This window comes from Manacus vitellinus, unplaced genomic scaffold (genome assembly GCF_001715985.3).
Source record: "Manacus vitellinus isolate BGI_N305 unplaced genomic scaffold, ASM171598v3 scaffold_1_pilon, whole genome shotgun sequence".
Lineage (NCBI taxonomy): Eukaryota > Metazoa > Chordata > Aves > Passeriformes > Pipridae > Manacus > Manacus vitellinus.
In genome coordinates this window covers 3,794,853-3,821,333 of record NW_021939396.1, presented here as the reverse complement: position 1 = coordinate 3,821,333, position 26,481 = coordinate 3,794,853, and the positions used below count along the sequence as shown (strand labels likewise).

Here is a 26,481-nt window from a genome sequence, read left to right as displayed (position 1 = left end):
ATCCACCACCTCTCTGGGCAGCCTATGCCAGTGTCTCAGCATCCTCAGTGTCAATATTGGGATACTGAGGCATTTGTTGCCTTTTATGTGAGTGCAGCTCTGTCCCCTCAGCTGACAGTGACCAGACACTGACACAGGAGCCATGCTATGGAGTAGACATCTTTCACCAGCTCTGAGTTCATCTGGGAAGAGAAAGGCTGAGTGAAGCCGAAACTTCAGTTCCAGGGTCAAACACATTCTCTCAGAGACAGAATACAGCATCAAGAGACATGTTATTATTACCAGTAAAAACACACAAGAACACTATCAGGAATTACAGTCAGAAGAGATAGGCAAAGGCTTAAATGCAACGAAATAAGTATTTATTCAGACAGTTAAAGTTACACAACTTAGGCTTCTCCAATGCATACATCTACTGAACCAAAGTCTGCTCTCAGCAATGGTGATTTAAATTAGGAATGATTTAATGCAACCACTCGACTTGTATTAGATTTACATCTGTATAACAATGAGCAGTTTGGCTTATCATGTTCAAAATAATTGCTGGGTGTTTTGGAGGAATAAAAGCAAGTTTTCAGTACCAGGACAGGAGAACAGATCAGAGGAATATTATCCTTCTTCCAAGCAGTACAGTGACTAATCCTGACAGCAATCCCAGTGACTTTAAGCACCTTCACCTCACCTTTCTCCAAATTACACTAACACTTAAATATTTTCCTTCTGGACAAATCAAAAATGATCTTCAGAAGGAAGAATTTCTTGTGTTTCATCTCTCTCACCAAGACAAGTAAAAGCATGAGAAAATTGGGAAAGATATCATAAATGCCAAAAGTAACTAAGCATCAAAGCTGACAAGGGACAGAGTAGTCTACTATATAATGAACAGACAGACCTTTAAGGGTCAGCTCACACATAAGAACTTATATTTATATGCACATATGACAGATTTATAATGGCATATTGGATACCTAAGAAATAATACAGCTTGCTTTTGTTATAATAAAAGCTGTTCCCATTCCAACAGCTTTAGCAGGCTGTGGATCAGGATCCTTTATTAGTAAAAAGGCACAGGAATACTGCATCCCAGTACAGGCTCCACAGAACAAGACCCTCTCTTCTCAGAGAATGCTGTCAAAAATAAATTAGGAAATGATCCCATAAGTGGGTAAGTTGATGCATCCTGAATGCAACAGCATGTGCTTCACAATATTTTTGTTTGGAATGCAATGTGGTCCTTATAAAGCCTTAGCTGTATTCCTAGAATCTGCAGATTACCTGCTGGGAATACTGAATAAAACTCAATTTGGATTTTGCTGCAACAGTGTTGTGCAACATAGTACAGACACACATGTCAAAAAACAAGTTTTTATGGAGAAGATCAACTGGTTTAGTTCCTGCTCTCCTTGGAGCTTATTTTTTCTGTTTATATGCCTACCCAGTGACAGAGAATTCAGCCTCACAGCACAGTTTGGTAAACTAAGCTCCACCAACACAAAAATAAATGCCCAACTCAGCTGTTGGACTCTCTTTCCATGGGTGTTCTGGCCCAGAGCCACTGTGCAAGTCTAAGGAACAATTTTGTTACTGGACACTGCTGACAGAGCAGTAAATCACTGCAAGTGAATCTTCAGCTGGCCTCGGATTCCCATCAGTTCAAGGCTGAAAACTTCCACTCTGGCATTCAAAGCTGTGCACAGAGCTACAGCTCGAGCAAAAACACTGATAACATTGCCACAATACACATTTTTAGAGATAATACCCTGCATACACTGGAAATTCCACGCTATAGCTAGAATTCCCTCAAGTTAGAAATATATTTAGGATGAATACATTACAGTCATTTGCAAACATGCAATGAATTGAGTTTTAAGCACTGTCTTTCCTACGGAAAACACCAGTCACATCTAAAAATACGGTGCAGAGAGCCAGAACAAGCTACCAGGTCAGGCATGAAGTGGGGGGCCCACATTTGGATGAAGTCTAAAGAAACAAAAAAAAATCTGCAAAGAGGTTGTGCATGTAGATTTAAATCATACAGAGTTAACTGGACCACCCCCGCTTGGTGTATCCACCCCCAGAAATGTTCTACCACCAAATTTAACTACAACTTTAAGAAAATATTGAGACAGGCTTTAAACATATGGTCCATGAAATAATATATTAATCATACAGCTAAGACATCTCCCTGCTTTATACGGGGTAAAAACATATCTCGCTATACAAAAACATTACTCTGAAAAACAGGCTAAATCTTCAGTACATTCATCAACTACTTTTACAGTCAGGAATTCCATGGCCTTAACTGGCTAATAATTAAACTTAAAAAAAAAGTTTAAAAAAAGAAAAAAAAAAAGAAAAAACAGCCACATAAAAAAGCAGTATATTAGCATGAAAAATCTGTTCAGAAGAGTTTGCAAAAACTCATACAAAGTTATATTAACAACCATCTGATTAATTCTGGTGGGTCTTTAGGTGCCTGCAAATGTTTCAAGTGATTGTATAAAACAGAACTGTGACAACTCAAATTCACAGGCAAGCTCTAGGCAACCTAAAAGTTGGTTTATTTCTTCTCTCAAGGACAAAGCTCTTTAGCTCTTCCTCACTGTCTTTCCTTTCTAGTTCACAGATCTGCCAAACTAAAGGCAGTGAATTCACCAGGAGCAAGTGGCACTGGGCTCAGGGGAGGGAGAGAACTGGAGGCACATTTGCTATTCTTACTTTCAGTAACACACTAAAGAGCACCACAACTGCTATTTATTACCAAAGACACCAAATACTCAGCAAGCAAGTGAACAAGAACAAGCAAGTGAACAAAATCTAAGAGACATCCACACTTCAAGGGTACATGCCATGGGTCCAGAACAAGCCAGGAGGAATTTCATACAGATACACAAATCTTACCGAAAAATTCTAAATTATTATTATTATTATTCAAGTTGGAATTGAGACCTTCAAACAAATGGTTAAATTCAGTCCTCAAGACCCTTTCAAACCACTGACATCAATGGAGTATATTAAAGTATAATGCATATATTAGCAATTTCAAAGGCTTTTTGGAAACAGAGGAAAACTCCAGCACAGTTATAATCTCTCTCTCCCTCTCTCTGAAATTAGCAAAGGCAGCTGCCCAAATGACTATCAGCCAATTCAGAAAGTGTTCAGCTGTTCCTCCAAAGTGGAGTCTGTGGCCTGAGGTTGGACAGAAACAAGCTGGGGTCAAGCAGAGGCTGTGCCAAGCATTGCTGTGCGCTGTGGTTAATCAAGTAGCACACAGTACATTTACAGCTTCGTTGGGACCACAGGCTCCGTAGCACGGATGTGGACACTGGGAAGACAGAGCCAGGAGAGAGGCAGCTCCCTGCTGCAGTTGTCTTCATGGAATTTGATATTCAGGTAGAAATCACCTGTGTAGAGAAAGAGAAGTGCTCCAAAGTACACGGAGTCTTTGGTCGGCTTTACCTGGAAATGAGAACGTAAAAATCAGTATAAATAAACCAACAACAAAGCAAATTTAATTGCAGTTCAGTAGCTCCTTCAAATGATCTCCAAGTATTCTAGATTCACATCTTGATGTTGCTTTCATACAAAAAGGAGTAAAGATCTTGTCCCTATTCTAGCAAAACTGTTGCACTGAAAATTAAATCCTGTATTTTTCACTCATGCAGTAAAGATATGGCACAGCTCAAACCACAATACAGGCTTTCAGGAGTCACTGATTCCAAAACAGAGTTAGTTTAAAGTAGAGATCACACCAAATCTTTCCTTTGACTGCATTTATCAACATGTCTATTAAAGGTCTAAATCATGTCTCTGAATTAATTTTAAATATGTGGTTAAACACCACTTAACAACTTATCAGTAACTAAGTTCATCCTCAATTATTATTGACATAATCTGACTGCAAATTCTAATCTTTAATATTAGGAATTTAGGAATCTTTAATATTCACAATCATTAAAATAATGAAGTTTAGCAAGAAAAAAGAAGTAGGTACCCTGATTTAACTTGTCCAAATAAAATACAAAGTACACAATGTTTCTACATTTACATATCTCCCTCCAACGAAAAAAAATTTACAGTCTATATCTTCACAACGAGTAATATATCTTAGTTCATCATTTCAGCAAGACACTTCAGTCATTTCTAACTTTAACACTCCCACAACTGTTTAGCATGTGATAATGTTTGAATTAATATCTGCTCCCAAAAGATGTTAAATCCAGTTTTGGATTTAAGTTACTGCAGATGCAAAACACGAAATCAACAACAAAGCCATTCCACTGGATGGATTTTTTCAAAAAATTGTGAAAAGGCAACTTAACCCCAGCAGAAAAGACCCAAAAAAGGACACCTGATCTCCTCAGTACTGGTCTTCCCTCAATCAAAGCCATCTTTACCAGTTCCTTTCTTCTCTCTGGACTCTGAAACCATCAACCTAAGATACACTCATGGAGTCATCCCTACTTTCACTGGTAGAGCTGTGCCCACATATTTTCTTTTCACTTGAACACCCAGTGGCAATGGACCTTTCTTTGGTCATCCCCAAACAACTCAGTGTCCATCACATTACAGAGTCCAACATTGATTCCAAATTGACAGCAGGACACACCACTGGTCAGACAAGCAGACACCCAAGCCCAACCACAGCAGAAACTCTGGTGTTGGATCCAGAAGCACTGAGCTGTCCAAATATGCTGGACTTGATTGGGTTCAGGAGGGAATAATGTCCCCTTTGCCAGAGGCATCCCCAGGAACTGATGGGACATCACCACCTGTGATAGTGAAGGGATGAGACCAAGGCTCCAAGGTTATCAGGACTGCTGCCCACTATAAAAAATTTGGTCATCTAGTAAACTGGGACACCAACCATGGGGTATTAACTGGGAAAGTCTCTGTGGACTCACTTTGCTGAAGGGCAACTTGCCATTGCATAGGAAGACGTGAACAAGGATGATGAGTAGGCTGAGAAAGTTGGGGCTGTTCAGCCTGGAGAAGAGAAGGCTGAGTGGAGACTTCACAGCAGCATTCCAGTATCTGAATGGGACCTACAAGGAAGCTGGAGACTCTTTATCAGGAACTGTAGTGATAGGACAAGGAGTATGGGGATCAAACTGAAGAGGGGAAGTTTAGGTTAGATATGCAGAAAAAAATCTTTACTGTGAGGGTGATGAAGCGTGGCAAAGGTTGCCTAGAGAAGCTGTGCATGCCCCATCCCTGGAAGAGTTCAGTGCCAGGCTGGATGGGGCTTTAAGCAGCCTGGTCTAGTGGAAGGTGTCCCTGCCCATGGCAGGGGATTGGAACTGGATGATCTTTAAGGTCCCTTCCATCCCAAGCCTTTCTATGATTTTATTATTCTAAATTGCTGCTCCTGAAAAGGGCCCGGCTGTTCACAAGCATCCACATCCTCAGAGCTGGAGAGTCCAGGCTCCCTTCGGTTTTGGTGCTGAGCACTTTTGCTGACCTAAGGCAAACTTGTATCAGCATCGTATCATCCACGTGAATGATCAGAGCAGCCACAGCTGTTCTCCTGCCCCATGTCCTTGGCATCTCCCCTCCTTGATGGGTACAAGTTCTTGCCCTCTGGCACTGTGTTTGGACATGCAGAACAACATCAAGCCGTCTCCCCTCTTGCTTCCTTCCCCTTCTCCCGGGGCTGCCAGCCTGTTTTCCGCCTGACTGGGACTGATGTGAACTTGCATCCAGAGCAGGACAGAGGCAGGCACTAAAGCCAGCAAAGGGTGGAGGCAAATAGCAAGCAAAGCCTCCTCAGGACCCACATCTCTTTCAAGCTTCCAGCCCATTTTTCCTAATCCACCTGAAGGAATATCTGCAACAGCAGTGATCAGAGCCCTTGACAAGCAGGAATATGGCTTCAGGCACATCAGCACCAACACCTAACATCAATGTTCATGGTTTGGGGTCTATCCATATCTGTTTGGCCACTTGTACCACCATTAGTGTAATCAACACTTGTGGTTTTGAGAAACAGGGAAGCAAAAGCAGCTTGAAACCTTCGCACTGTTGAGATGCAGACAAGATTTTTCTTCCAAAATAGGAACCAACTTTGGAAAGTAAGGTTGCATCTCCAGTGGGGCTACCTACAAACATTCCCAAAAGAGCAGAAGTAAATCAGCAGCATTCAGGTCAGCAGTGGGTCACATTCAGCCCAAATGGTACACCAGGCACAGGACTAATTTTGAGGTTAAACCACCTACATTTAGGTGTGTCCCTGCACACCAGATATCCAAGTTTCTACTATAGAAAGAAGATATATAATCAATGCAGACAGTGGAGCAAACACAGAATGGGTTGCCTAGGCAGCCTATATAGTCAGCATACAGCTCCCTAAACACAGGTACCTCATGACATTTGGGATGGCCTAAGGGACTGAAATGTCTGGGAAGATTTACAGGATGTCTTACAGGATTCCCGGCAGCATGCAGAGGCCAGTAGGATACCCACCTTAGATGAGCCTAGATGATAGCAGACATCTACTTTTAGGCAACAGAATCTCCCCCCTGGTGTTTATAAGCCAGATTCTACTTGCTGCAGACCACATCTCCATTGACTAATGGGAGCTTAGCAGGCCAGCCTCCATGGCAACACCTACTCATTCAGGTGTTCCTGTCTGGAACTGAATCCACCCAAATGTCCATAAAGTCGGTGTCCACATCTGAGCCAGCTGTTCAACACAAGGATTCACCTCACCAAATGCAGAATGAGGTAAAATATCCCCTGAACTTCATCAGCCCTGATGACTTGCTCCCCTCTGCCTGTGAAGGGAGCTCAGGGTGCCTTGTTCAGATGTGTTCACAAGTCAGATGTTCACTGCCATAGCTGACAGGACATACCATCCCACTGATTGCCGTGCAAGATCCAGCTAATCTATGAGAAACATGAAGATCACATATTTGTGCCTGACCCAGCCCAAATTTGTATTGTCATTCGATCTAGCAGCACACAGCTGTCTCAGTGTCACCAACTAGATTTGTCATTACTTGCTGTGCCAACTTGTGATGATGTTGAATATATGCTCCCTGAGCTGAGTCAGAGCTGAAACAGATTTTACTAAAATTCCACCAAATCGTGGAAACCAAAGATGGGAAACTTCTACCCCAGAAAAAAAATGACCACAGAATCAAGAAAAAAAATTTTCCATGTTACTCCTTTGTTCCACCAAGATAGAAGAAAAATTAAGTTTCTAGATCCATCCTAATCCTTCCCTGATTTAGGCTACCATGTGGGACTGAGATTGCTTAGAACTAATTACTACTTATTTATACTGCTGTAGTACTTAGGGAGCTCAGTTGGAGATTAGGGCTAGTGCCAGCTCCTGTTCGCTGCCCCAAAGAGTTTACAGTGCGAGTAAAACAGTGCCAAGAAAACTAATTTGTTCCAGATGGGCCACAGAGGACCTGCCAGAAGTGAGCAAATGTTCCTCGTGGCTTCTGAGCTGATTTAAAATGACCATCTACTAATGAATTTCTCCTCATCTCCCACTACCAACCACTTGATCTCGTGCATGACAACAAGCGCAGGAAAAAAAACCTGCTTGAGAATAGTGATGGCACCAGCAGGAACAACAAGGGAGGATGAACTGCTGGGAGCTAAAGGAATCTCCATAGAAGACAATATTTTTGGTTTTAATTTGGCAAGAAGCAACTCTGTCTGATTAACTAATTAGTCAAAAAAAAAACCAAACACCTGGTAAGAACTAAAAATTTTAATAATATGGCTTAAGGCAAACTTCATGTTGTGAAGCGAGATAAAAAAATAAATCAATGCACCATATTTTAATGGGTGGATTCCACCATGTCATCTTGTGATTCGAAACTCCCCATTGAACAAAAATGTCAACTAGCTAAATAATAACTGAGAAAGTAATTTTTCTGTTAAATACAGACATAGAAAAGTAAGGTGAACCAAATTAGAAGCTGTGCTTAAAAATACAGATTCTACTTAATTTGAAATGCATGGAAATAGTTCAATATCCTTTAAAATTTTCAATAAAAGACTTTGCTTTTTGAAGTAGCATGTCCCAGCAGAGACTTTGTGACACAAACCCAGGCTGCTGCATTGAACTGAAGTAAAAGCACAAAAAGGTGAATAAGTGTCATTACATTACTTCCAAGATAAATCATGTCACCTGGACTTCAAGCCACAAGAAAGAGAAATACAAAATCGTGTGATTTTTGCCCTTTCAACAATTTGTATTCATACTGCGAAGCAGCATGTGCATTCTGAAAATTCCTGTATATATCCCCTGTCTTCCAGATAGCAGCAGAAACTGCTTTGAAACTTTTTAGTCCAGAATCAAAAATAACTGTGAATTTTTGAGCATGAGGCTCAATATGAAACTAACATTTAGGAAAGCAGGGCGGTTTGGGGTTTTCTTTGCTTTTCCCCCAGAGAAATCACATTCAACTGAATACCAATAATGCAGTTTCTGCATCAGCATGACAACAGTACAAATTTTTCAGAGTGTGGGAAGTATCTTTTCTTGCTATAATACTTGATGCTCCCACTCATTCTTGACCACACACCAGTGACACACCAAACCATACTCTAGTTCTCCATCCTTCCTCCCACCCAGCTCAGCCCTGCAATAAATCATGTCAGCACCTCTGTGCCAGTGTCAGAGTGAAGTCAGCCCAATTAGCTTAAACTGCTGACGAACGTCGGTTTTGCTAAACTGGACAACTTTGCACAAAAACAAGTGCTCACAGCATCTCTTCCGGTGGGTCTGCTGGGGAAGAGGGCAGCATCTTTCACAAGCAGTTGGGAAAGGGCAGCAACTCAAGACACCTCCATTAAACAAGAAAAATAATCAAGTGCCAATGACCTGAGGTTAAAAAAATAATGCGGCCGTTTTTAATGGCTTCAACAGAGCAGAGCGGAGTTGAAGACCTGCAGGGAATCTGGTCCAGTGTCTCAACTTTCATTTATAAAAAAGAGAAACTCTGATTCTCTTTCATCTCACCCAACCATGAGCTTCTTTAGTTTTTTGACCAGTGTCTGTCTGACTTTTGACCAAACTCAGAGCATGAACACAATTCTGTGTGTGGTTGTTCTTCCCTGATGCATCAAATGCACAAACCAGGACTTTCTTCTTGTCCCCAAAACAGGTGGACCTTTCTGAAATCTATTTTCCATTACTAAATTAGTTATTATGAGGGAAGAAAGGGCCTCTGACAGCATTAGATATACTGAAGAGTTTTCTTCCATGATGAGGGCTCTATGCCTCAATGAAACATGACCAAACATTTTCTCTGGGAGTCTCTGTAGCATCAACACTACACATTGTGAAATATAACACTTCTTGCCAACATTTTCTTCATTTCACTTTTTTGGATGGAAAGGAGGACAAATAGCAGAAGACAATTCTATTTTTAACTTCTTGGGGACTGTGTTTACAGGACAAATGTCACAATCCTGAACAATGGGGCAAAAGCGGAGACCGTAACGTATGAGAAAGCTGCCTGGGCAGGCACAAGAGATGTAACCTCCTGACTTTTTGCCTTGTAGGAGACTCAATCAGAAGGTAAGAATACATCACACTGACATCTCCCTACTCCCTCATTAGCCTGGAGGGTCAGGCCCTTCAGCAGCCAGGCATCCAAACACTACCAGTCTGATTAAAAACTCCACATTGTCAGGAAGTGAGTCAAAGAAACCCATCTCTGGATGATTTCTGTTGATATACTTAAATTATGCAGCTATAAGAATAAAGTTAGCCCCCATTAAAATTCAAGCTGATGGTGTATTTCATGCTCATTAGCTTTTACAAATATTTTCTTCTGTGATGGGTAATTGAAAAATGTGCATGGTGACTATCCCTGTGGTTAACCTTTAATTTCTTTCTTACTAAGGTTCACTCATATATTCAGTTTTGACAGGTACATTTTATAACTGATCCAAAAAGCTGACCTAAGTGAAGGTCCTAAGCACTATCCCAAACACTCACCCCCTCCTTCGTGTTTATTTCATAAGTTACCAGAAATGCTCTTGTTCCACTCGGCAGCATTGTCTGCAAGTTTTCATTCCTAGTATTTTGTTGTTGCATTTTTTTTGGGGGGAAAGGATATGGGAGAGAGTAGTTTTATCTGTATTTTCAGTGTCTTGCCTCAGAAGCAAAAAGTTCCCAGGCTTGAACCTTCTAAAGAAATTGAGAGAAAAATCATAATCTAAATAGTTTTAAAAAGGGGCTTTTTTGCTTCATTTTAAGCATTTCTTCATAGTTTTGTAACAGTATACTAAGCACCAAGGAAATGAACCAGCTCATCAGATTGGTCATTAATGTTTAGCATTTTCTTTTTACAGTCTGTTGCGTTTCCTCAGGACCTGACTAAAACTGATTTGCTGAGCTCCCTGGCTCAGCCTGGGGAATATTTCTTATGGACTAAAAAGAAAAAGTTATTTAAAATCTATTACTGCAGCTGTACTGGATGACTCAAGGGACTGGTGATATGGTATTGACCATTCAATCTAGGTTACCCGCTCACATTTAGTCCGACCTGGGGTGACCAAAAGCTACTGTCTCTGATAATTTACTAGTGGTTTACATGGTAGGAAATTACAGCCTTAAACCATTTCAGAGAGATGATTCTGTATCCCCCAACCTCGCAACAGATGCCATAATCATGGTGTTTTTCAAAAATTAATTTGCCTTAAAATGCACAATTAAAAAAGGAAGCCCTTTTCAGGAAACGCCGATCATCCAGAATCCTGATACTCCTGATAAAACGACTTACTGAGTCGATGTAGAAGGTGTTGGACCCCACAAAGGTGATGGCATCTTGCAGGTCATAGTTGTGCACCCCGTTCTGGTAATCCTGGTAGGGCATCACGGTGAGGGCGAAGGGCCCCACGCTGTGTTTGCTCCAGTTGGTCAACTTCACCTGCAGCGGGACGGGGTCGCCCACCTGGCAGTTCACCACGACATCACAGTCACAGAGCTGGCCATCAACAAGGATATCTGCAAATCAAGGAGACAGTTCCACATCAGGCTGGACATCTGCTTTAGAAACTGTTAATCTTGATGGGAAACTTAAAAAGTGACCTCGATGAAACCAAGAGTGCAGGACACTTAACTTTGAGAAAGGAAACACACCACTGTTGTCCCGTGTAGGGCAGTGCTACAGGGGACCTACTTGAAAAAAACCATTCATGAAGGCCTGATATCTGTCCACAGCTGTTGAAAGAGCTATGAAAAAACCCCAATTATGATCTATACACAGGCACCAGAAGATATTATTTTAACGTCCTCCCTTGAAGGCCAAAGCCACAGACAATTTCTCATGTTTCTCCAGAAAATCAACAGCATCAGATGAAGGGAAATACAAACAGTAACCATTAATACAAACAGATAGATCCAGGGTTGGATGCACATGTTCACATGTTACAGCCAGAATAAATCCTCCTGTATGGAGGTGACCTTTTGGAGCAGGACAGTCACTGCCAGAATTTGCAATGTAATACATATATTAAAGTCCTGATTATAAGGAAAAAAGGGATTTCAAAATTATACAGCAGTACTATGAGCTTGTTCACTCTTTGCACTTTAATTCCTTCTGGGATTTCTATTTTTAACTCTCTACTTTTCTTTCCCTTTCTGGGATAGCAGAAAATATAAAGCCTCTAAATTGGTTACTGCTGGGACAATGACAACCAGAGTAATGTGTCCACTAACCTTGTCCATTTGCTTATACAGAACCAAAATGTTTCATTACCAACACACTAGGAAATTCTTAGTCCAATTCCCTGCTCTGAAAGGGTTCCCAGTTGTGCAGTATTACTGTATTTTTCAGATGAGGGTTATCTCCAATGCACTATTAATACAGGAACATTTCTATTTCACTACGGGTTCATGTTCAGAGATAAGAGAAAGCCCTGGGACATGTAAGAAAGCATCCTCTGTGTGAATACCTATCCCCACAATCTTATATGCCCGTGAGGCATTTCCATCACTCCAGTTCCTCCTCAGTTCCTTACCTTATGACATACATCATATTATTCCTTTGCCAACAGCATCGGATTTACATTAGTAATATCCTCTCTTCAAGGAAAGACACTATTTTTATGCTTCAGGAATTTTCACAGAAAAAAAAATATAACAAAAAGATTTTTTTAAAACTTATTTTTGTTTTGTTGCCTTAGACAAAAAGTACAAAATGATGCATGTTCTTGTGATGCCCTTTAGTCTGGCAAACTGAACAAGCCTCAGCACAGCCACTGGGAGAAAAAAAAAAAAAAAAGAAGCTAATGCCAAAGAAGAAACAAGTTCAGAAAAGAACATTTATTCCACAGGTCAGATCAGCAAAGCTGAGCTACCCAGATGAAAACCTCTCCTTGACCAAAGCTGCCCAAATGCAGCAGCAAGTCCCAGATACAAGAGGCTTGGCAGAGCAAGCCCAAAAAAACCCTGCAGTGCTCAAACTGGAGCTATCCAAAACCCATGTCTATGTCCCAGATGGAACAGCCCCCATTTCAAACCTTTCCACAGGAGCTCAGTTTTTGACAATGAGAGCACTGGTGAGGCCACAGGTGGAGTGCCTGTGTCCAGTTCTGGGCTCCTCAGTACAAGAGAGACATGGACATACTGGAGAGCCTACAGTGTAGGGTCATGAAGAGGATTAAGGTATTGAAGCATCTCTCCTATGAGGACAGGTTGGGAATGTTCAGCTTGGAGAAGAGAAGACTTCAGGGGATCCCAACAATGTCTGTGAACACCTGGGGGGTGCAGAGAGGACACAGCCAGGCTCTTTTCAGCGGTGCCCCGTGACAGCACCAGAAGCAATGGGTGCAAATTGAAACACAGGAGCTTCCCTGTGAACATCAGGAAACACTGTTTTTACATTGAAGGTGACCAAGTACTGGCACAGGTTGCCCAGGGAAGTTGTGGAGTCTCCATCCTTGGAGATACTCAAAAACCATCTGGACATGGTCCCTGGCAAGAGGCTTTAGGTGGCCCCGCCTGAACAGGGGATAGGACCAGACGATCTCCAGAGGTCCCTGCCAATCTGAACCATTCTCTGATTCTCTGAAAGGAAAGGGCTAGAAAACTGTTTTGGAGTTGGATTTCTTTTGTAACAGCACACTCTAATCTATGGGCTCTCCTGCCCAACAGGATCAAATTGCTCCTTGCAGTATTGCCCTAAGATCATGGAGGTCAGGTAGTGGTTATAATGGTATCCCATTATCTGGGATTAACTGACTTGAATTTTTCAAAACACAGAAATGTGTGCCTGTGGATAACCTTAAAGCTTCTCAGTCTCCTGACAGAGAACTGAACTCCAGTTGCTTCCTTCAAAAGAAATGTGTTTATAGCAATGCATTACTTTATATCAGTTCATGTTTTCAAGCTTCTCCCTGCAAGATGAGTCCTTTCATTAACTAAAAAAGAAAAAACAAAACCACTTTTTTTTTCTGGTTCCTCTAACCAGTGGGTAGTTTCACAAAGGGTTAGCTCCCCAGACCAGCCTGAACCTTCAGAAATATTCCATGGAGTATACTCCACTCACACTTAGTGGATGAATCCTTATTTTCAAGATGCTCATCAACTTGCCTTTTAGCTTTAAAATTCAATGCACTGCTGTACGAATTGTAAATGAACCCTTTGCCCTCTGTCTCTACCGTTGTATCTAATAATAGCTCAGAGCACTGCTTCCTAATATCTTCATGAGAAAACAGAAAATCCAAACAAAAGGGAAGCAATTAAGTCTGGCTCAACCAGATTAATTTTCTTTTGTATTCCTAAAAAAAAATTCAATTCATTTAAGATTGATTCAAGAGCATGTGTGCACACGTGCTTGTGTATATATTGAGAGATAATTTCCTTCCCTTCCAGAACACACTTCCCTCCTGCAGAACCAAAGCCAAGGATCTCAATGAGATGTCAGATGAGAAAGCACACATGGCTGGCGTGCAAAATACTATGGAAAGGAGTGTTTAAAAACAGTCCCCTTTCATCAGGGAGAACAGCTTGGTTTGACAGGCAGTTTTACTGCCTTCCTGACACAGAAAACATCTCATGGACCATACGGATTTGCTTTAATATTTTCATCCATGAACAGAGGAAAAGCCATGTGTACAGGGTCCCATTTCTGCAGATTCAGCTCACTCACACAGATGGCATATAAAAGCTGAGACTGCTCACACCACTGCTGTGAGAGTGAATCATTATTGGCTTTGGAATACAGGAGTTCTGAATCAGATGATACAGTCACTAGCACAGAAGACAGTCGTGGTTGTATCTCCATCCTCCAAAGACTCAGATATGAGAGAAACAGTACTTCAGAGAATTAGAAGGACCAAGTTTAATTCAAACAGAATATATAAATTACATTTCAAAAGTGGGAGCAAAAAATCTGGCTGCCAGAGGGGGAAAAAAGCCCCCCAAAAGACCTAGAAATCTCTCGATCTCCTTCTAACTAAAAGTTAAATAATTTTAAAAGTAATTTAATAAGCCAACAGAATGCTGCCCCTCCCTTTCCTATTCACGTACCTACAATGTCCACTACGTTGGCATCCTTGGGTGCCAAACTTACCCTGCAATACTTGATAGCCATGAAAAAAAGGACAGACACAGTCTCTGCCTTGCACCTATGAACAGGCACAGGATCACTCTATTTTATCTCTAGGACATTCTCTAAGTGATTATTGTATGAAGGGAGAAAACGTTGTCCCACACATTTTGGAAGGCAGAGGATAAGCTGATACAAACCACTGAGAAGGGTGATTGGAAAGCCTTGCTTTTTCTTTGAAAGCCTTAGCCAAGTCTTTTATGATCTCCATGAATTAATCTTTAAGACGGAAAAACTAATTCCTGGTCCAGGTGATGAGTGATGCTTATTGTCACCACAGGATGTCTGGGAGACCATTCTATGAAAATAATACATCAGAGTTCTTATAATGTCTTTCTTTCAGGATCTCAGAACTCTCAAGAAAAGAGAATGAATGTTGCTAACAGGAAGACAATGACTATTCCACAAGAAAAATACCATCTACCATCACCTGCCAGGTGCACTTCTGTCTACATCACCCAAAGGAGCCACTTGGAAATGAATGTCAAACACTAATAACATTTTGTGTTATTTACTCTGCTCATATTAACACATTGTAAGTTGTTCTTGCTACTTTGTCAAGTTTCCATGAGAGAACTCACAACTCATTGTCCACCTGTACATCCAGAGTCCTGAGTCACAGCTAATTGCATTTCTGCACCCAAATCCCCATTTGCCACTGTCAAAGTTTAATTTTGGAAAGCTGCACACAAATACATTTAACCTCGGTGGAAATGCATATTCCAGCAATGTTTACTCTCCTCACTCATCCTTGGGCTGGTTTTAAAAAACAGGCTGCAGAGGAAGGCAGGGTGGTTTTGCCCATTGTTACAGTGGGGGATGGAGACATTTCCATTTGGTATTTCCTTTTAAACTGGATGTTGAATCTCCAGCTAATGTAGCTGCACTGGCCTCTGCCACTCACTGTAGCTGGCTCAAGACTTCCAGCAAACACCTCACAGAGCAATGGCTTTGTCCAAACAAGTAGGTCAACAAAGCTCAAGGCATGAAATGCCCGAGTAAATACTTAGCATATACAAGATAAAGGAGACCTTTAAGCCCACAAAAGTAAGCCTTGCCTACAATTACTGTTAGGGTACTTTATCAATTAACGATTGTTATGCTGTTAGAATTGTTCCAAAATACTAGTTTTACTCATCTCTGCCTGTGAACCGGGAGAGACGTGGTCTGTGGAGGAGAAAGGAGCAGCAAAAATCAGTGACATCTCTTGATAATGTCCATCAGGTACTTTTTATAGAGGAAAGTCAAAGACCAAGAGCCCAAGCCAGAGTTGCTGGAATGGTCTCACAGAATGATTCGGTTTTTCTGTGTTCAAAAAACCTAAAGTGCTGATTAAAATTTTTGCCCAGGCCAGCTTTACTTCTAATTGCCCTAAAAGAGCAAGAGAAGGGCCAGCCCTGCTGTCTGGAAAAACTTCTTCAGTTTTCTTTTTTTCCCCTGCCCTTTTCTTCAAGAATGTTTGTTCAGGGTTTTGCAAGGAACTTAACAATGCAAAGAGAACTCCTTTTGAAATCATTTATTCAGAAATACGTTGAACAATTCTCTCCATTTCTGATTTTACATTTTATGCAGGTGAAAGAAAGATCAGAAAGGAGGAAAAACCTGTACTACAGGCAAACTCTCTGTACAGAGCAAGCTGATCCTGTCTCCAAACAAGCACATTCCCTGTCCCTCCTGTCATGCTTCATGTCAGTTTTAGTAGCCTGGTTTTGGGGTTCAATCTCATTATGGCAGCTTAGAGGAAAAGGTGATGTGGTGTTCTGTTCAGGTGATAGGATCCTTGAATTTGTTTGTCTGTCTCCTCCAAAATATGAAACCAAACACTGTTTCTGTTTCCCCTTTTTGCACTTGTTCTCCCTAGTGTAGTCCAGTCTCCTTTCATTTTCCAAACTGTTCATGTAAATTATTTGCGCACAGAGATGTAGCATTGGTTAAATTCATTTGTCCATGATGAGGTCTTGCAGTATTTTCAGAGCTGAATACATCCATACAAAAGATATCTCTATGAATATAAAAATTGTGTTCCCTGTCATTCTCATCATGAAAGCGCTGAATGGTTATTTAATAACACAAGACCCTCACAGCTACTTACATAAAACCTTCTGTATGTGATTTGGACCTGCTTCTCACACCAAACCTGAGCATCTTAGCTTGGAATGCTAAGATCTCCTGCTCATCTCCTGCTCATTTATTGTTATACTGACACAATACTGAGCCAAATCCACCCCCTTCTTAATTTCCCTGCAGTCAGTAGTAACAGAGCACAGAGGTGTACAGATGTTTGTGTTGTAACAGCTTTAAATTACATGGATATCTCACCTTGTCAGCCACTGCTAGTCCTGTCCTAAAAACTGCCATAATACTCAGACCCTGCTGATCCCAAAACCCTATGGACCTGAAGAGTTCAGCTCCTCTTCTGGTCAAGGCTCTTGGACAGTGATGAATAAAAAACATATGAACAAACTATTGCAGCTTTCTGAAAGTACCAACAACCCAGAGACCTTCAGACAACATAGGGGCACAAACATGAAAACAGGAAAGTTGGCAGAGGACGGGATGACTGAACATGAACACACGCTGGTGAAAAGCGGTAATCGCTTTCACAAGACCTCTGAGCTGCCCAGTTCCTGGCAGGCTTCCCATTCTCAAACATTTTAGAATTGAATTAAGGACACTTTATTCACTCCAAAAGCAATTAAAAAGAAAAACACATTTAAAATATAGTTCTAGCAACAATAAGCAATTAGTCTTTGATAATTGTCTGTGTCTTCCTATTTAATCACTCTCTTGCAATGGCCAGTATGCTGATGACAGATCCCAACTGGTCCCATTATCCTTCCTGCCAAATTGCTTCCAGTTTGTGTCTGTCTTTAACTCTGTGATGACAGTGGACTGAGGATGCTGCAGCATCCCATAGGACTCGCAAAAGGATTCTTCAACCTTGACATTTGCCCTGAGTGAGCTTTCTTCCTCCAAATCAATATAATGTTTATGTCCAATTTTAATCTCCACAACACATGATCAGCATTCAGTTTTAGTGCTCTTTGATCTCGGTCCTAAACACCAAGATGTAGTACAACCTTCTTCAATTAACTTGAAATACCAGGGTCACGCTGGCTGAGGAGGGAAGCATGAACATGACTAGTGCTCTGGGGTTTGGATTCCTCCAACTTCCACTTGGGATCTTAAAACCTGAATGCACACGAACCACAGCTTTATTTAAGAAATGACTCAGTTCAGTGTAACCTCTCTGGCTTGGGTGGGAGTTATTTTACTATGCACATGCCTTTTATGACAGACATTTCTCCTTCCCTGTGAAATTGTTGGCACATGAATGGCACCCGCTTGTCTCATTTCTCCTCTGGCAACCAAGATAACCTGTGATTTGGTGATTTGCCCAATTTGCTATCAAGTGACAATCACTTTAGAGTTTATACTGCTTGTGTCTAGTCCTAATCTAAATGCTCAAAGGCAGATCCCTAAAATTTTAAGATGCTCAAAGCTCTGTTTTTCAGTAAACCCCTAAAAATTCCTGAACTCCTTTTGACTTATTTTAAAATATTCCATGACATGGTACCACCTTGCTGAAATAGTCTCATTTCTGAATGTGGGCCAACCTTTTTTTATCTGTTCATCACAAGCAGGTTTGACAAAGACTTCTTTTTATTATCTGCTACATAGCCAGGAGGTCAGGCTGGCATACGGTGCATGTCGGTGTTTGAAATTTCACAGTCCTGGGATTTGCATGTTATTTTAGGTTATTGAAAACTTTATAGTTTGTCTCTGTCAGGACTACTTTCAGAGCATTCTTGCCATGCCCTGTGGGGGAAAAAAAAAGGGGGGGAAAAAGCCCTATATTACATTTAAGCAAAACCAAAACATATTAGGATATATCATATAACAATGTTTTTTGTATACTGGCAGCTTTGTGCAAAACCACTGCAAGAATGAACAGAATTATAGAATATCCTGAGTTGGAAGAGACCCACAAGGATCACTGAGTCCAACTTCTGGCTCTGCACAAAACAAACCCAAAAATCACCATAACATGACAACCTACATCGTTCCTCACTGGCTGCATAATGACACTTGACATTTTCTCCTTTTTTCTGCCATTCTGCAGTGATGGATGTGAGACAAAGCTCTCCTTCTACAGAGAATATTTCAAAAAGCCTCATACCAACTGTGTCAGAGTTTTTGACTTGAGGTTGCAAAAGTTAATGGTAGAAAAGGAGACAATAGCACTTCTTTGCTAGTTTAGAAGTCTGTCTCAATCTCAAAGCAGGTTTAGTCTAGACACTAGATAGGTTGCAGACCTCCAGGGAGTGTTACCTGCTCTAGAAATCAGTGATAAGGGTGGTGATTCTGGCACACTCCCTATGGAGATGGCAGTGAGCTAGCAACTGGCCACAAGAGAATTAATACCTACTTAACAGCAGAGACACAAAACTGGGCTCCTGTACTCAATTTTGTGCATGCAAAGTCAAATACGTGGCTTCAGTCACACAATTTACTTACCAAAACTCTCACAGAATATGTAAATATGGAAGCAGAATTTGTTTTTATGTATTTTCTACCATTTCAAGTGGAAACAGTATTTTCTGCTTTATACATTCAACAGGCACAGTGGTGCTCTAAACTCTTACACAGATACAGCATCATACCTAACAGGTAAACTAACAGGTACTTCTCTTTTTCAAAATTGCTAGTTAAGCAAACATAATGTGTAGTATAATTGTCTTATTTGAGGCCTGAAGGAACTCAAATGCAGAAGAGAAGAGAGATGAGACAGTCAGTAGGTATCTCCATGCCTAGATGTATAGAGATACCAGTGCAGGATGCTTTAAGAAAGCAAAAAAACCCTTATACTGATTATTTAAATAAAAATTATGTGTCTTTGCCTCATTTTCCACGCTTATCTTAAAAAAGAACCATGTAATACTGCATAAGATGTCCAGGTTGTAAGAATTTTCGTGTCCTTGTAGATCAGTCAAAGCCTGGTACAAGATAATATATAACCCCCTATTAACAGGCAGGTAGATGATTTACCACATTTCAGTGGCTGTGTAAATATGAGCAGTAGGACACTGAGCCTCACAGGCCTCCTTTAGCCCAGCCATGACTGCAAGCCAATGAGCTGAGCTAAATGAGAGACATTAAACAAGCCCAGGTACAAACGCTGAGATCACGGGCGGCACTTTCTGTCCAGGGAAGGTATGATGTGTGGTCAGCAGACCACATGTGCCCAATGTCCACAGAACAGAGCTGCTGAAAAGCAGAGGTGCACATCAAAATGGATACATTCTTCATGAAGTCTCTTCGAATTTCAGTCACAGCATATTTCAGTCTAATAACTCTAAGTTGTTTTACTTACCAACGGATTAATTTTTTTCCCATTTTCCCTACATATGATGTGTCCACTTTTGCATTAAGATATGAGACAACAATCCAGGCAGATGTGAGCTGGAAACTATCAAGCCCTACTACGATGCTGTGACTTCTTTATTCTGATTGCATCCTGCTTCTATATCATGACCTGTCTCAAAATCCAATTTGAATCCACAAAAGAACTACAGTAATAGATATATGCAGATGGAAGTTTTCAGTCATCCTCTGTGACATAAATCCATATTTTTCCTTATTAGATTGGATATGAACACTCAAATAACAATCAGAAAACAACAAATCTCTAAGCCTAGTGTCATCAAACCAAACAAATTTTGGTCTTTCTCTGAGATATTTCTGTTAATAATTTACTACTTCTAAAACTGAACATGCTCAAAACCTAGCTCCTGAATTTTTCATGAAGTCCTTTCCTCTCCATACCTTTCTTAATTTCAGAAATAAAATCGGACTCTTTCCTGCCAATCTCGGCTTTCACTTTGACTTGATCTCCTCTCATGACTCACACCTTCAGTCTCTGATTAAACCTGATGCCACTTTCTACAAAACTTCTCCAAATCTGACCTTTTCACTCTGCCTACATTGCCAAACCCTCGTCCAAAACCTAACTGGATCACAAGCCTTAACAATTAAAATCTCTTCATCTCTGGTTTTGACACTAGTTGCCTTCTTATTCTCCTGAAGACCTTGTACCAAAGACCACCCTGTAGGTCTGTGACCTGGCTATGTCCACATGGCATCTCGCACAGACCTCATTCCCAGCCTGTCTGCTTTCCAGCTATAGCAGTAGAGCACAGTCCGGGCTAAATTCCCACATACTGGTCCGTCTTTTCCCATGCAAGCTGAAACCTGTTGCTGAGGTCACACAGTAATACCCACAGAAACCTACTGGTTGTGCTCACTGATATCTGGGGTCTACAACTTGTGTGCAAAACTACTTCTCTCTTATTACTCTGTCATATTTAACCTATTCCTCCTCCCTGCTAACCTTTTTTTTTTCCATATGGCATATATACTTCTATAGCATGTAACATGTATAGAACCAGACTATAAGCTCTTAGGGACCACAATACTCATGTTCCTAAGATCTTGGCAGAACAATTTGTATGACACCTGGAACTATGCAGAGTTATTTTCCTGGGATGTGAAGACAGCAGTGCCAGAGAGTCAGAAACAATTTTAAAAAAAATCTTAAATAAATTAAAAATATCTTTATATCTCAAATCTCAAGGCTATCTTGGTGAGGCAAAGTGAGCACTGTACCAGTTCTCCACATGGGAACACTGAGACATTTCAGGAAGGAGTTAATCTGACCTGAGAAGAGCAGACAGGAGTTTTCACCGAGCAGAAATAAATGCTTAAGTTACCAAACAGAACTGAGAGGGAAAGGGGACTTCCAGAGATAGAGAAAAACATCTTAATTGTAAGCTTTCAAAATCCCCATGCTGGCTCATCGAGATACCAACTCCTTATGGGAATAAGTTTAAACCAAAGGTAAAACCTGAGGATTTATAGGACATGCAAGAAGGGGTAGAGAGGATAAAAGGAAACTCAACCATAAAGAAAAGTAAACTGAAATAAAAATAATGCTATTTAAAGGAGAAGTCTTTGAGAAAAGAGTTAAAGTAAGAGCGGAGAAACTGTTTCTTTCCCATCACTGTATTTTGAAGGAATAGAGACCTTGGATATCAGCACAGTGAAGTGCACAGAGGATGAAAACTTCATGTTTAATAAAACTGTAAATATAACATTGTGGGGAGAGAAGAAGAGAAACACTGAGTTCAGTTAGAGAGTAAAAAATTAAATCCTGTCCATATCCAAGGCTGTGAGCCATGCCTTGGGCTTTGTCTGTCAAGTGCTGCAAAGCATTCCTGCAAACCCCTCTCCTTTTAATTGACAGTCCGGGTGGCAAAACCTTTCCTCGCTCCAACCCTGTGACTGTGCTCCAGCCTGCAGAGCTGCTGGGAAGATGAGCAATGAGCAGGTGTCAAATTCTGTCCTTTTATCTTTGGCTTTTAAAAGACAGACACAATTATGTGCAAAACAGCGTAGTGCGGCAGCTGATTAAGTCTCTTTTCTAAGAATTATTTTCACAAGGCTCTGTGAGCAGCCTGGCCAGAGCTATCAGCTCACCTGCAGACACAGCACTGTGGCTGCTCCACCTTCTAGAGACCCACAGACAGAGAAGCAGAGATGAGAAATTATTAACTCCTCACCCTCCACAGAAGACAAAACAGCCCTACATTGTCTGTCAGGGTCTCTCTGGCACAATCTTTCAGTGGTTTATGCATTTTGAGATTATGTGTGCATGTTTGATACATATTAGTGGGATGCCTAAGAAACAAAGGGAGGTTGTCAAGTATTGGAAGTTGACAAAGTTGAAAAAAATTGAAGATAAAGGTCTTCAAAATTCAGTGTATGGAAAGACTTAATGGTTTCTTATACCTCTGAAGTCACGTATCATTTTGTGAATTTACATGTGAAGTGTGAAGAAATGCATTTTGTTTACTCCTACAAAACAGAAATAAAAAATCCCCCCAAACCCTATCATTTCTGTACCTGCTGGGACCAGATTTTTAACTTTATAGAAATCCATTACGTACAGGTCTGGAAAATGGTATTTCATGGAGTTTTTACTTAGCTGTCCAGGAAAAGAGAGTTGAGGTTTTTTTTAAATTAAAAAAGAAAAAAGGAGGAAAAAAGAAAAATAGTTTTTGCTGGTTTGAATTGATCTGAGAAAGGAACTTATGCATTTCATATGAAAAGGAAACTTTCCTTGCAGTCTTCATGCAAAGACTGAGGGTGTATGTCAAGGGATGCTGGTTGTCCTCCCAGTCCCAGAGGCAGTTGTGCCAAAGCAACAGCTCTGAGAGGGCAGAATTAAATGATTAAATAATTAAATAAATGTCTCCTGGTGCCATCTCTATCATCACTGCTGTTTGGACAAGCACAGCCTCCAAACTGTGCATATGGGACATGCCTCTTAGTGCTAACTTATCATCCTTACATCCAAAACAAGATAGGTTTTATATGCATCCTCATTATGTAAAGAGGAGAGGAGAGAGGATCATTTTGTCCTGATCCTTTCTAAACTAAAGAGACAAAAGTTTTCAGTGCCAGGGAATTTTTTTTTCCTGAAATGTTCAGGTCTCTAGCAATAGTTTAGGCTATGCTTTCCCAAAAATACCTTTGAAGTAACTGAGTGAAGAGGAGTTTATGATATGGTTGGAAAGTATATAAAACAAACAGTGACATATAATGGAAGCTGCTCCCAAAAGCATTTGTGATTTCAGCAAGTACAGAGCACTGGGAGTTAACCACTCTATTATGTGGCTTGTCTTTTGCAGTGTTAATTTGTGAAAAAGTCTGTCTTTTACACACTTGCAATCCAAACAAAGGAACAAATTAAAAGAACTAAGCACACAAACCATGCTGGGCAATAGAGTGTTGCAGCCAAACGCTGCCAGTAATCTATATTCACACTGTATCACATGAACTGACCCAGAATTAACTATGGCTGCCCTCTCCTGGAAAACTCTCTGGAACAAATGAAGTTTCTCTCATCCATTTCCATTAATGGCATTAGCATGCTTAATGGCAAAACCACATCAGAACAACTGGATAAACAGCTACACGGAAGCTGTAACAAGCAACAATAGCATTGAACTATTTTTCCATAAAGGTCTTGAATAGATATTCTAGTCCCCTTTGTAAACCAGGGTACACAACTGAGCTCACTCAGAGAATGCAAACTGTGCTTCCTGGCTTTAAGTTTCAAAATAGATGCCAAATGTCAGGATGGGAGTAAGAAGGAAACAACTTGCGGTCAATTCCTAGATGATCTTCAAATTCAGAGACCTGACTGTGAGCTTTAGGAAACTTCACTGGAAATCTTAATCCCCTTGAGGTTCACCGATGAAACACTTGCAACATGAGCCCATGAGCTCCAAGAGGGGACGCAGTGCTGGCAGCAGGCTCAGCAGAACATCCTGCTGGTACATCTCTGTGCACATCTAAAGAGCTCTTACTTCCCTCTGCAAGTAAAGACAGAATTACCAGAACAAACGAGGACAGGGTAAGGATGTTAGCACGAGTCAACAAATGTCCTGACCCATAGTCTTAGATGTTACTGCTATGATGCAGAGTAAAAGTGGTTTCAGCCTCTTGTCCATAGCTATATAATCACCTATTACTATACCATTCATACCACCTTTTCTCTGAAGACATTTCTTGGCTGAGCCCATTCCAGAAGAACCTTTTAAAATCCTTTCTTGAGAAACAACAGACAGCATAAGATGGTAATTTAGGAAGATGACTGGTCAAATCCAAGTCATTACTTCTTCCATAAAGGTATCACATGTGATAAGAGCAGATAGTTACACAGTAATGTTGTAGAAACATGATGAGATTTCATTAGACTTGGACACCAAACTCATCAACAGAGTATCCCTGATCAAAACAAATGAACGAAAATCAGAGGCAAAGAATTAATCACCTTCATGAGAGGTTTGACTTTGAAAGGGTTCTAAAAATAGCATCAATCTCAAATATCTGTCAGAGTAGGATAATCTGTTAAATGAAGCATCTCATTCAAAACTACAAAGTTAAGTTCAAGCATTTTAGAAGCTCATTAGTAAATATCTACAAATGTAGAACTTTGCTATCTTTTCTTCACTTCCTCTTTATCCACATTGCTCCTGACCATTTCTTAATGTCTCTTGCATTTTCCTCTGAAAGCAGCTAAAGTGTACCATGCACTGTATCAAAACAGGCAAAATCTGTGCCCTCAAATTATTGCTTTGTCACGTAATGACCAGTGAAATCTCCATGAATGCAACGAGCCCTTTCAGATGCCACATTTGATTTGCCTCAATGAAAATAGCTGTAATAGAAAGCAGATGCTCCCCAACAAGTTTGCCAGCTGTTGAAATGATATGCAGATGTTGAGCACACTGAAATCCAAACACACGACCCTTCCATAAAAAGGGAACTCACTCCCAGACTTAAAAATGCCGAGCCAAGTTCTTTATCACCATAAAATGCAATAAAGTGACACTACTCCTACATTTCTTCCACAAGTACAGAAGCAATAAACCCACAAAACAAAGCACTGAAAAGTTATAGAAAAAATAGAGAATTGTCTTTGACAGGAAAGATCAATTCCAGTTGTCTTTAATGACCTGAATGCTATAGAATTCAACTGTAGCATCCATCCTCTTGTTTTTCCAATTTTATTTGTAGCTAGGCTCCATTTTTACATTCCAAAGCATGGCAGCCTCCAGCAGAAAATGCTTTGTATGAGCAAAGGTTCATTTCCTCAGACACTTTTCTTTGAGATCTAACATAAATGAATATCACTGTCTTCTCTCTATAAAAAACTAATAAAATGGTTAATTAGTTGAAAATCAGGCAAGTTTGTCCCACTCTTACACTATTCTAAGTCTAAGAAAAGGAACCAGTTTTTGCCACAGTGTGCCAAGACTTGCTATTAACAAGAATCTGAAAATGAACTTCTTGAAGGCAGGATACTGGCTGGAAATGAATATTCTCTCAGAGAAAAGAACAACTACCACTAAAGACCAGCAGGAGAACTGTTGGCACTTACAAGTTTTATTTAATTTTTAACATCTCAAAGTCATTCAGCAGAATGGACTGCTGTCTCTATCATCCCAAAGCACCTCATTAAATGAGAGAGTTAATCATGTATATTCTGCTAATGAGAAAACACGATTAAAAAAGTTCAGAGAAGTGAGAATGAGGAAAAAATTGTCAAGAATTAAACCTCTTTCCAACTTAGGAACATGCCTGTGGTTCACAAAATGTAAGGAGTAGTACAGTTAACAAAATATAAGCTGTAATTATGTCTTCTGTTAGTCAACAGTAATTAAACTGGTCAAAAATTCATGGGACTGCTTTCTGATAGGGATCCATGGGGGGAATTTCTGTCCTGCCTATGGTCTGATGGTCTAGAAAGGAAGGGTCTTCCAGCTTTCTGACACATAAGATATTGCAATTAATATACATGACTGTACACCCTGTATGGCTTTGGCATTTGGGTCTCCTGCATTTATTGAAATTTGGCGTTAGGACCTTGCTGAACTCAGGATATGCACATTTATCCATGGATGCACCCAGTAGGTTTACGGAGAAATACATGGAATGACTCACTGTTGGTATCAGGTTCATAATTAAGATGGTTAATTGATTAACTATTAATTGCTAGTAGCTACTTATACATACAGCTACATCATACACATTTTACCATGGCAACTTCCTTTGCCCATTGACCCACCCGTTTGAGAGTCATTGTAGCATTTCAGATCTTGGGAGTTTTCATAAACTCCTTGTCAATCTCTCTCCACAGGTCATTAAATATAGAATTTTCTTCCAATTTATATCTGTCCAGAAGGACTCCATCCTATGCCAGTAACAGCTTCTCCATGCCTGAAAGTACGAGGCCTAGTTATATCTGGGCTATTTCTATTTGACACCAAGA

General features: G+C 40.5%; 1 protein-coding gene across 2 annotated transcripts in view; it reads right to left on the bottom strand.

The window, feature by feature from the left end:
- Positions 1–231: 231 nt before the first annotated feature.
- The window catches only part of TRAPPC9 (trafficking protein particle complex 9), a 456,935-nt gene continuing 430,685 nt past the window's right edge, over positions 232–26,481 (bottom strand). For both annotated transcript variants that reach the window (XM_029959341.1, XM_029959342.1), the window contains 2 exons: positions 10,752–10,975; positions 232–3,459 (listed from right to left, as the gene is read on the bottom strand). In XM_029959341.1, coding sequence (XP_029815201.1) covers positions 3,280–3,459; positions 10,752–10,975 — 404 coding nt within the window. In that variant the 3' untranslated portion in view covers positions 232–3,279. The remainder of the gene's footprint in view (positions 3,460–10,751; positions 10,976–26,481) is intronic.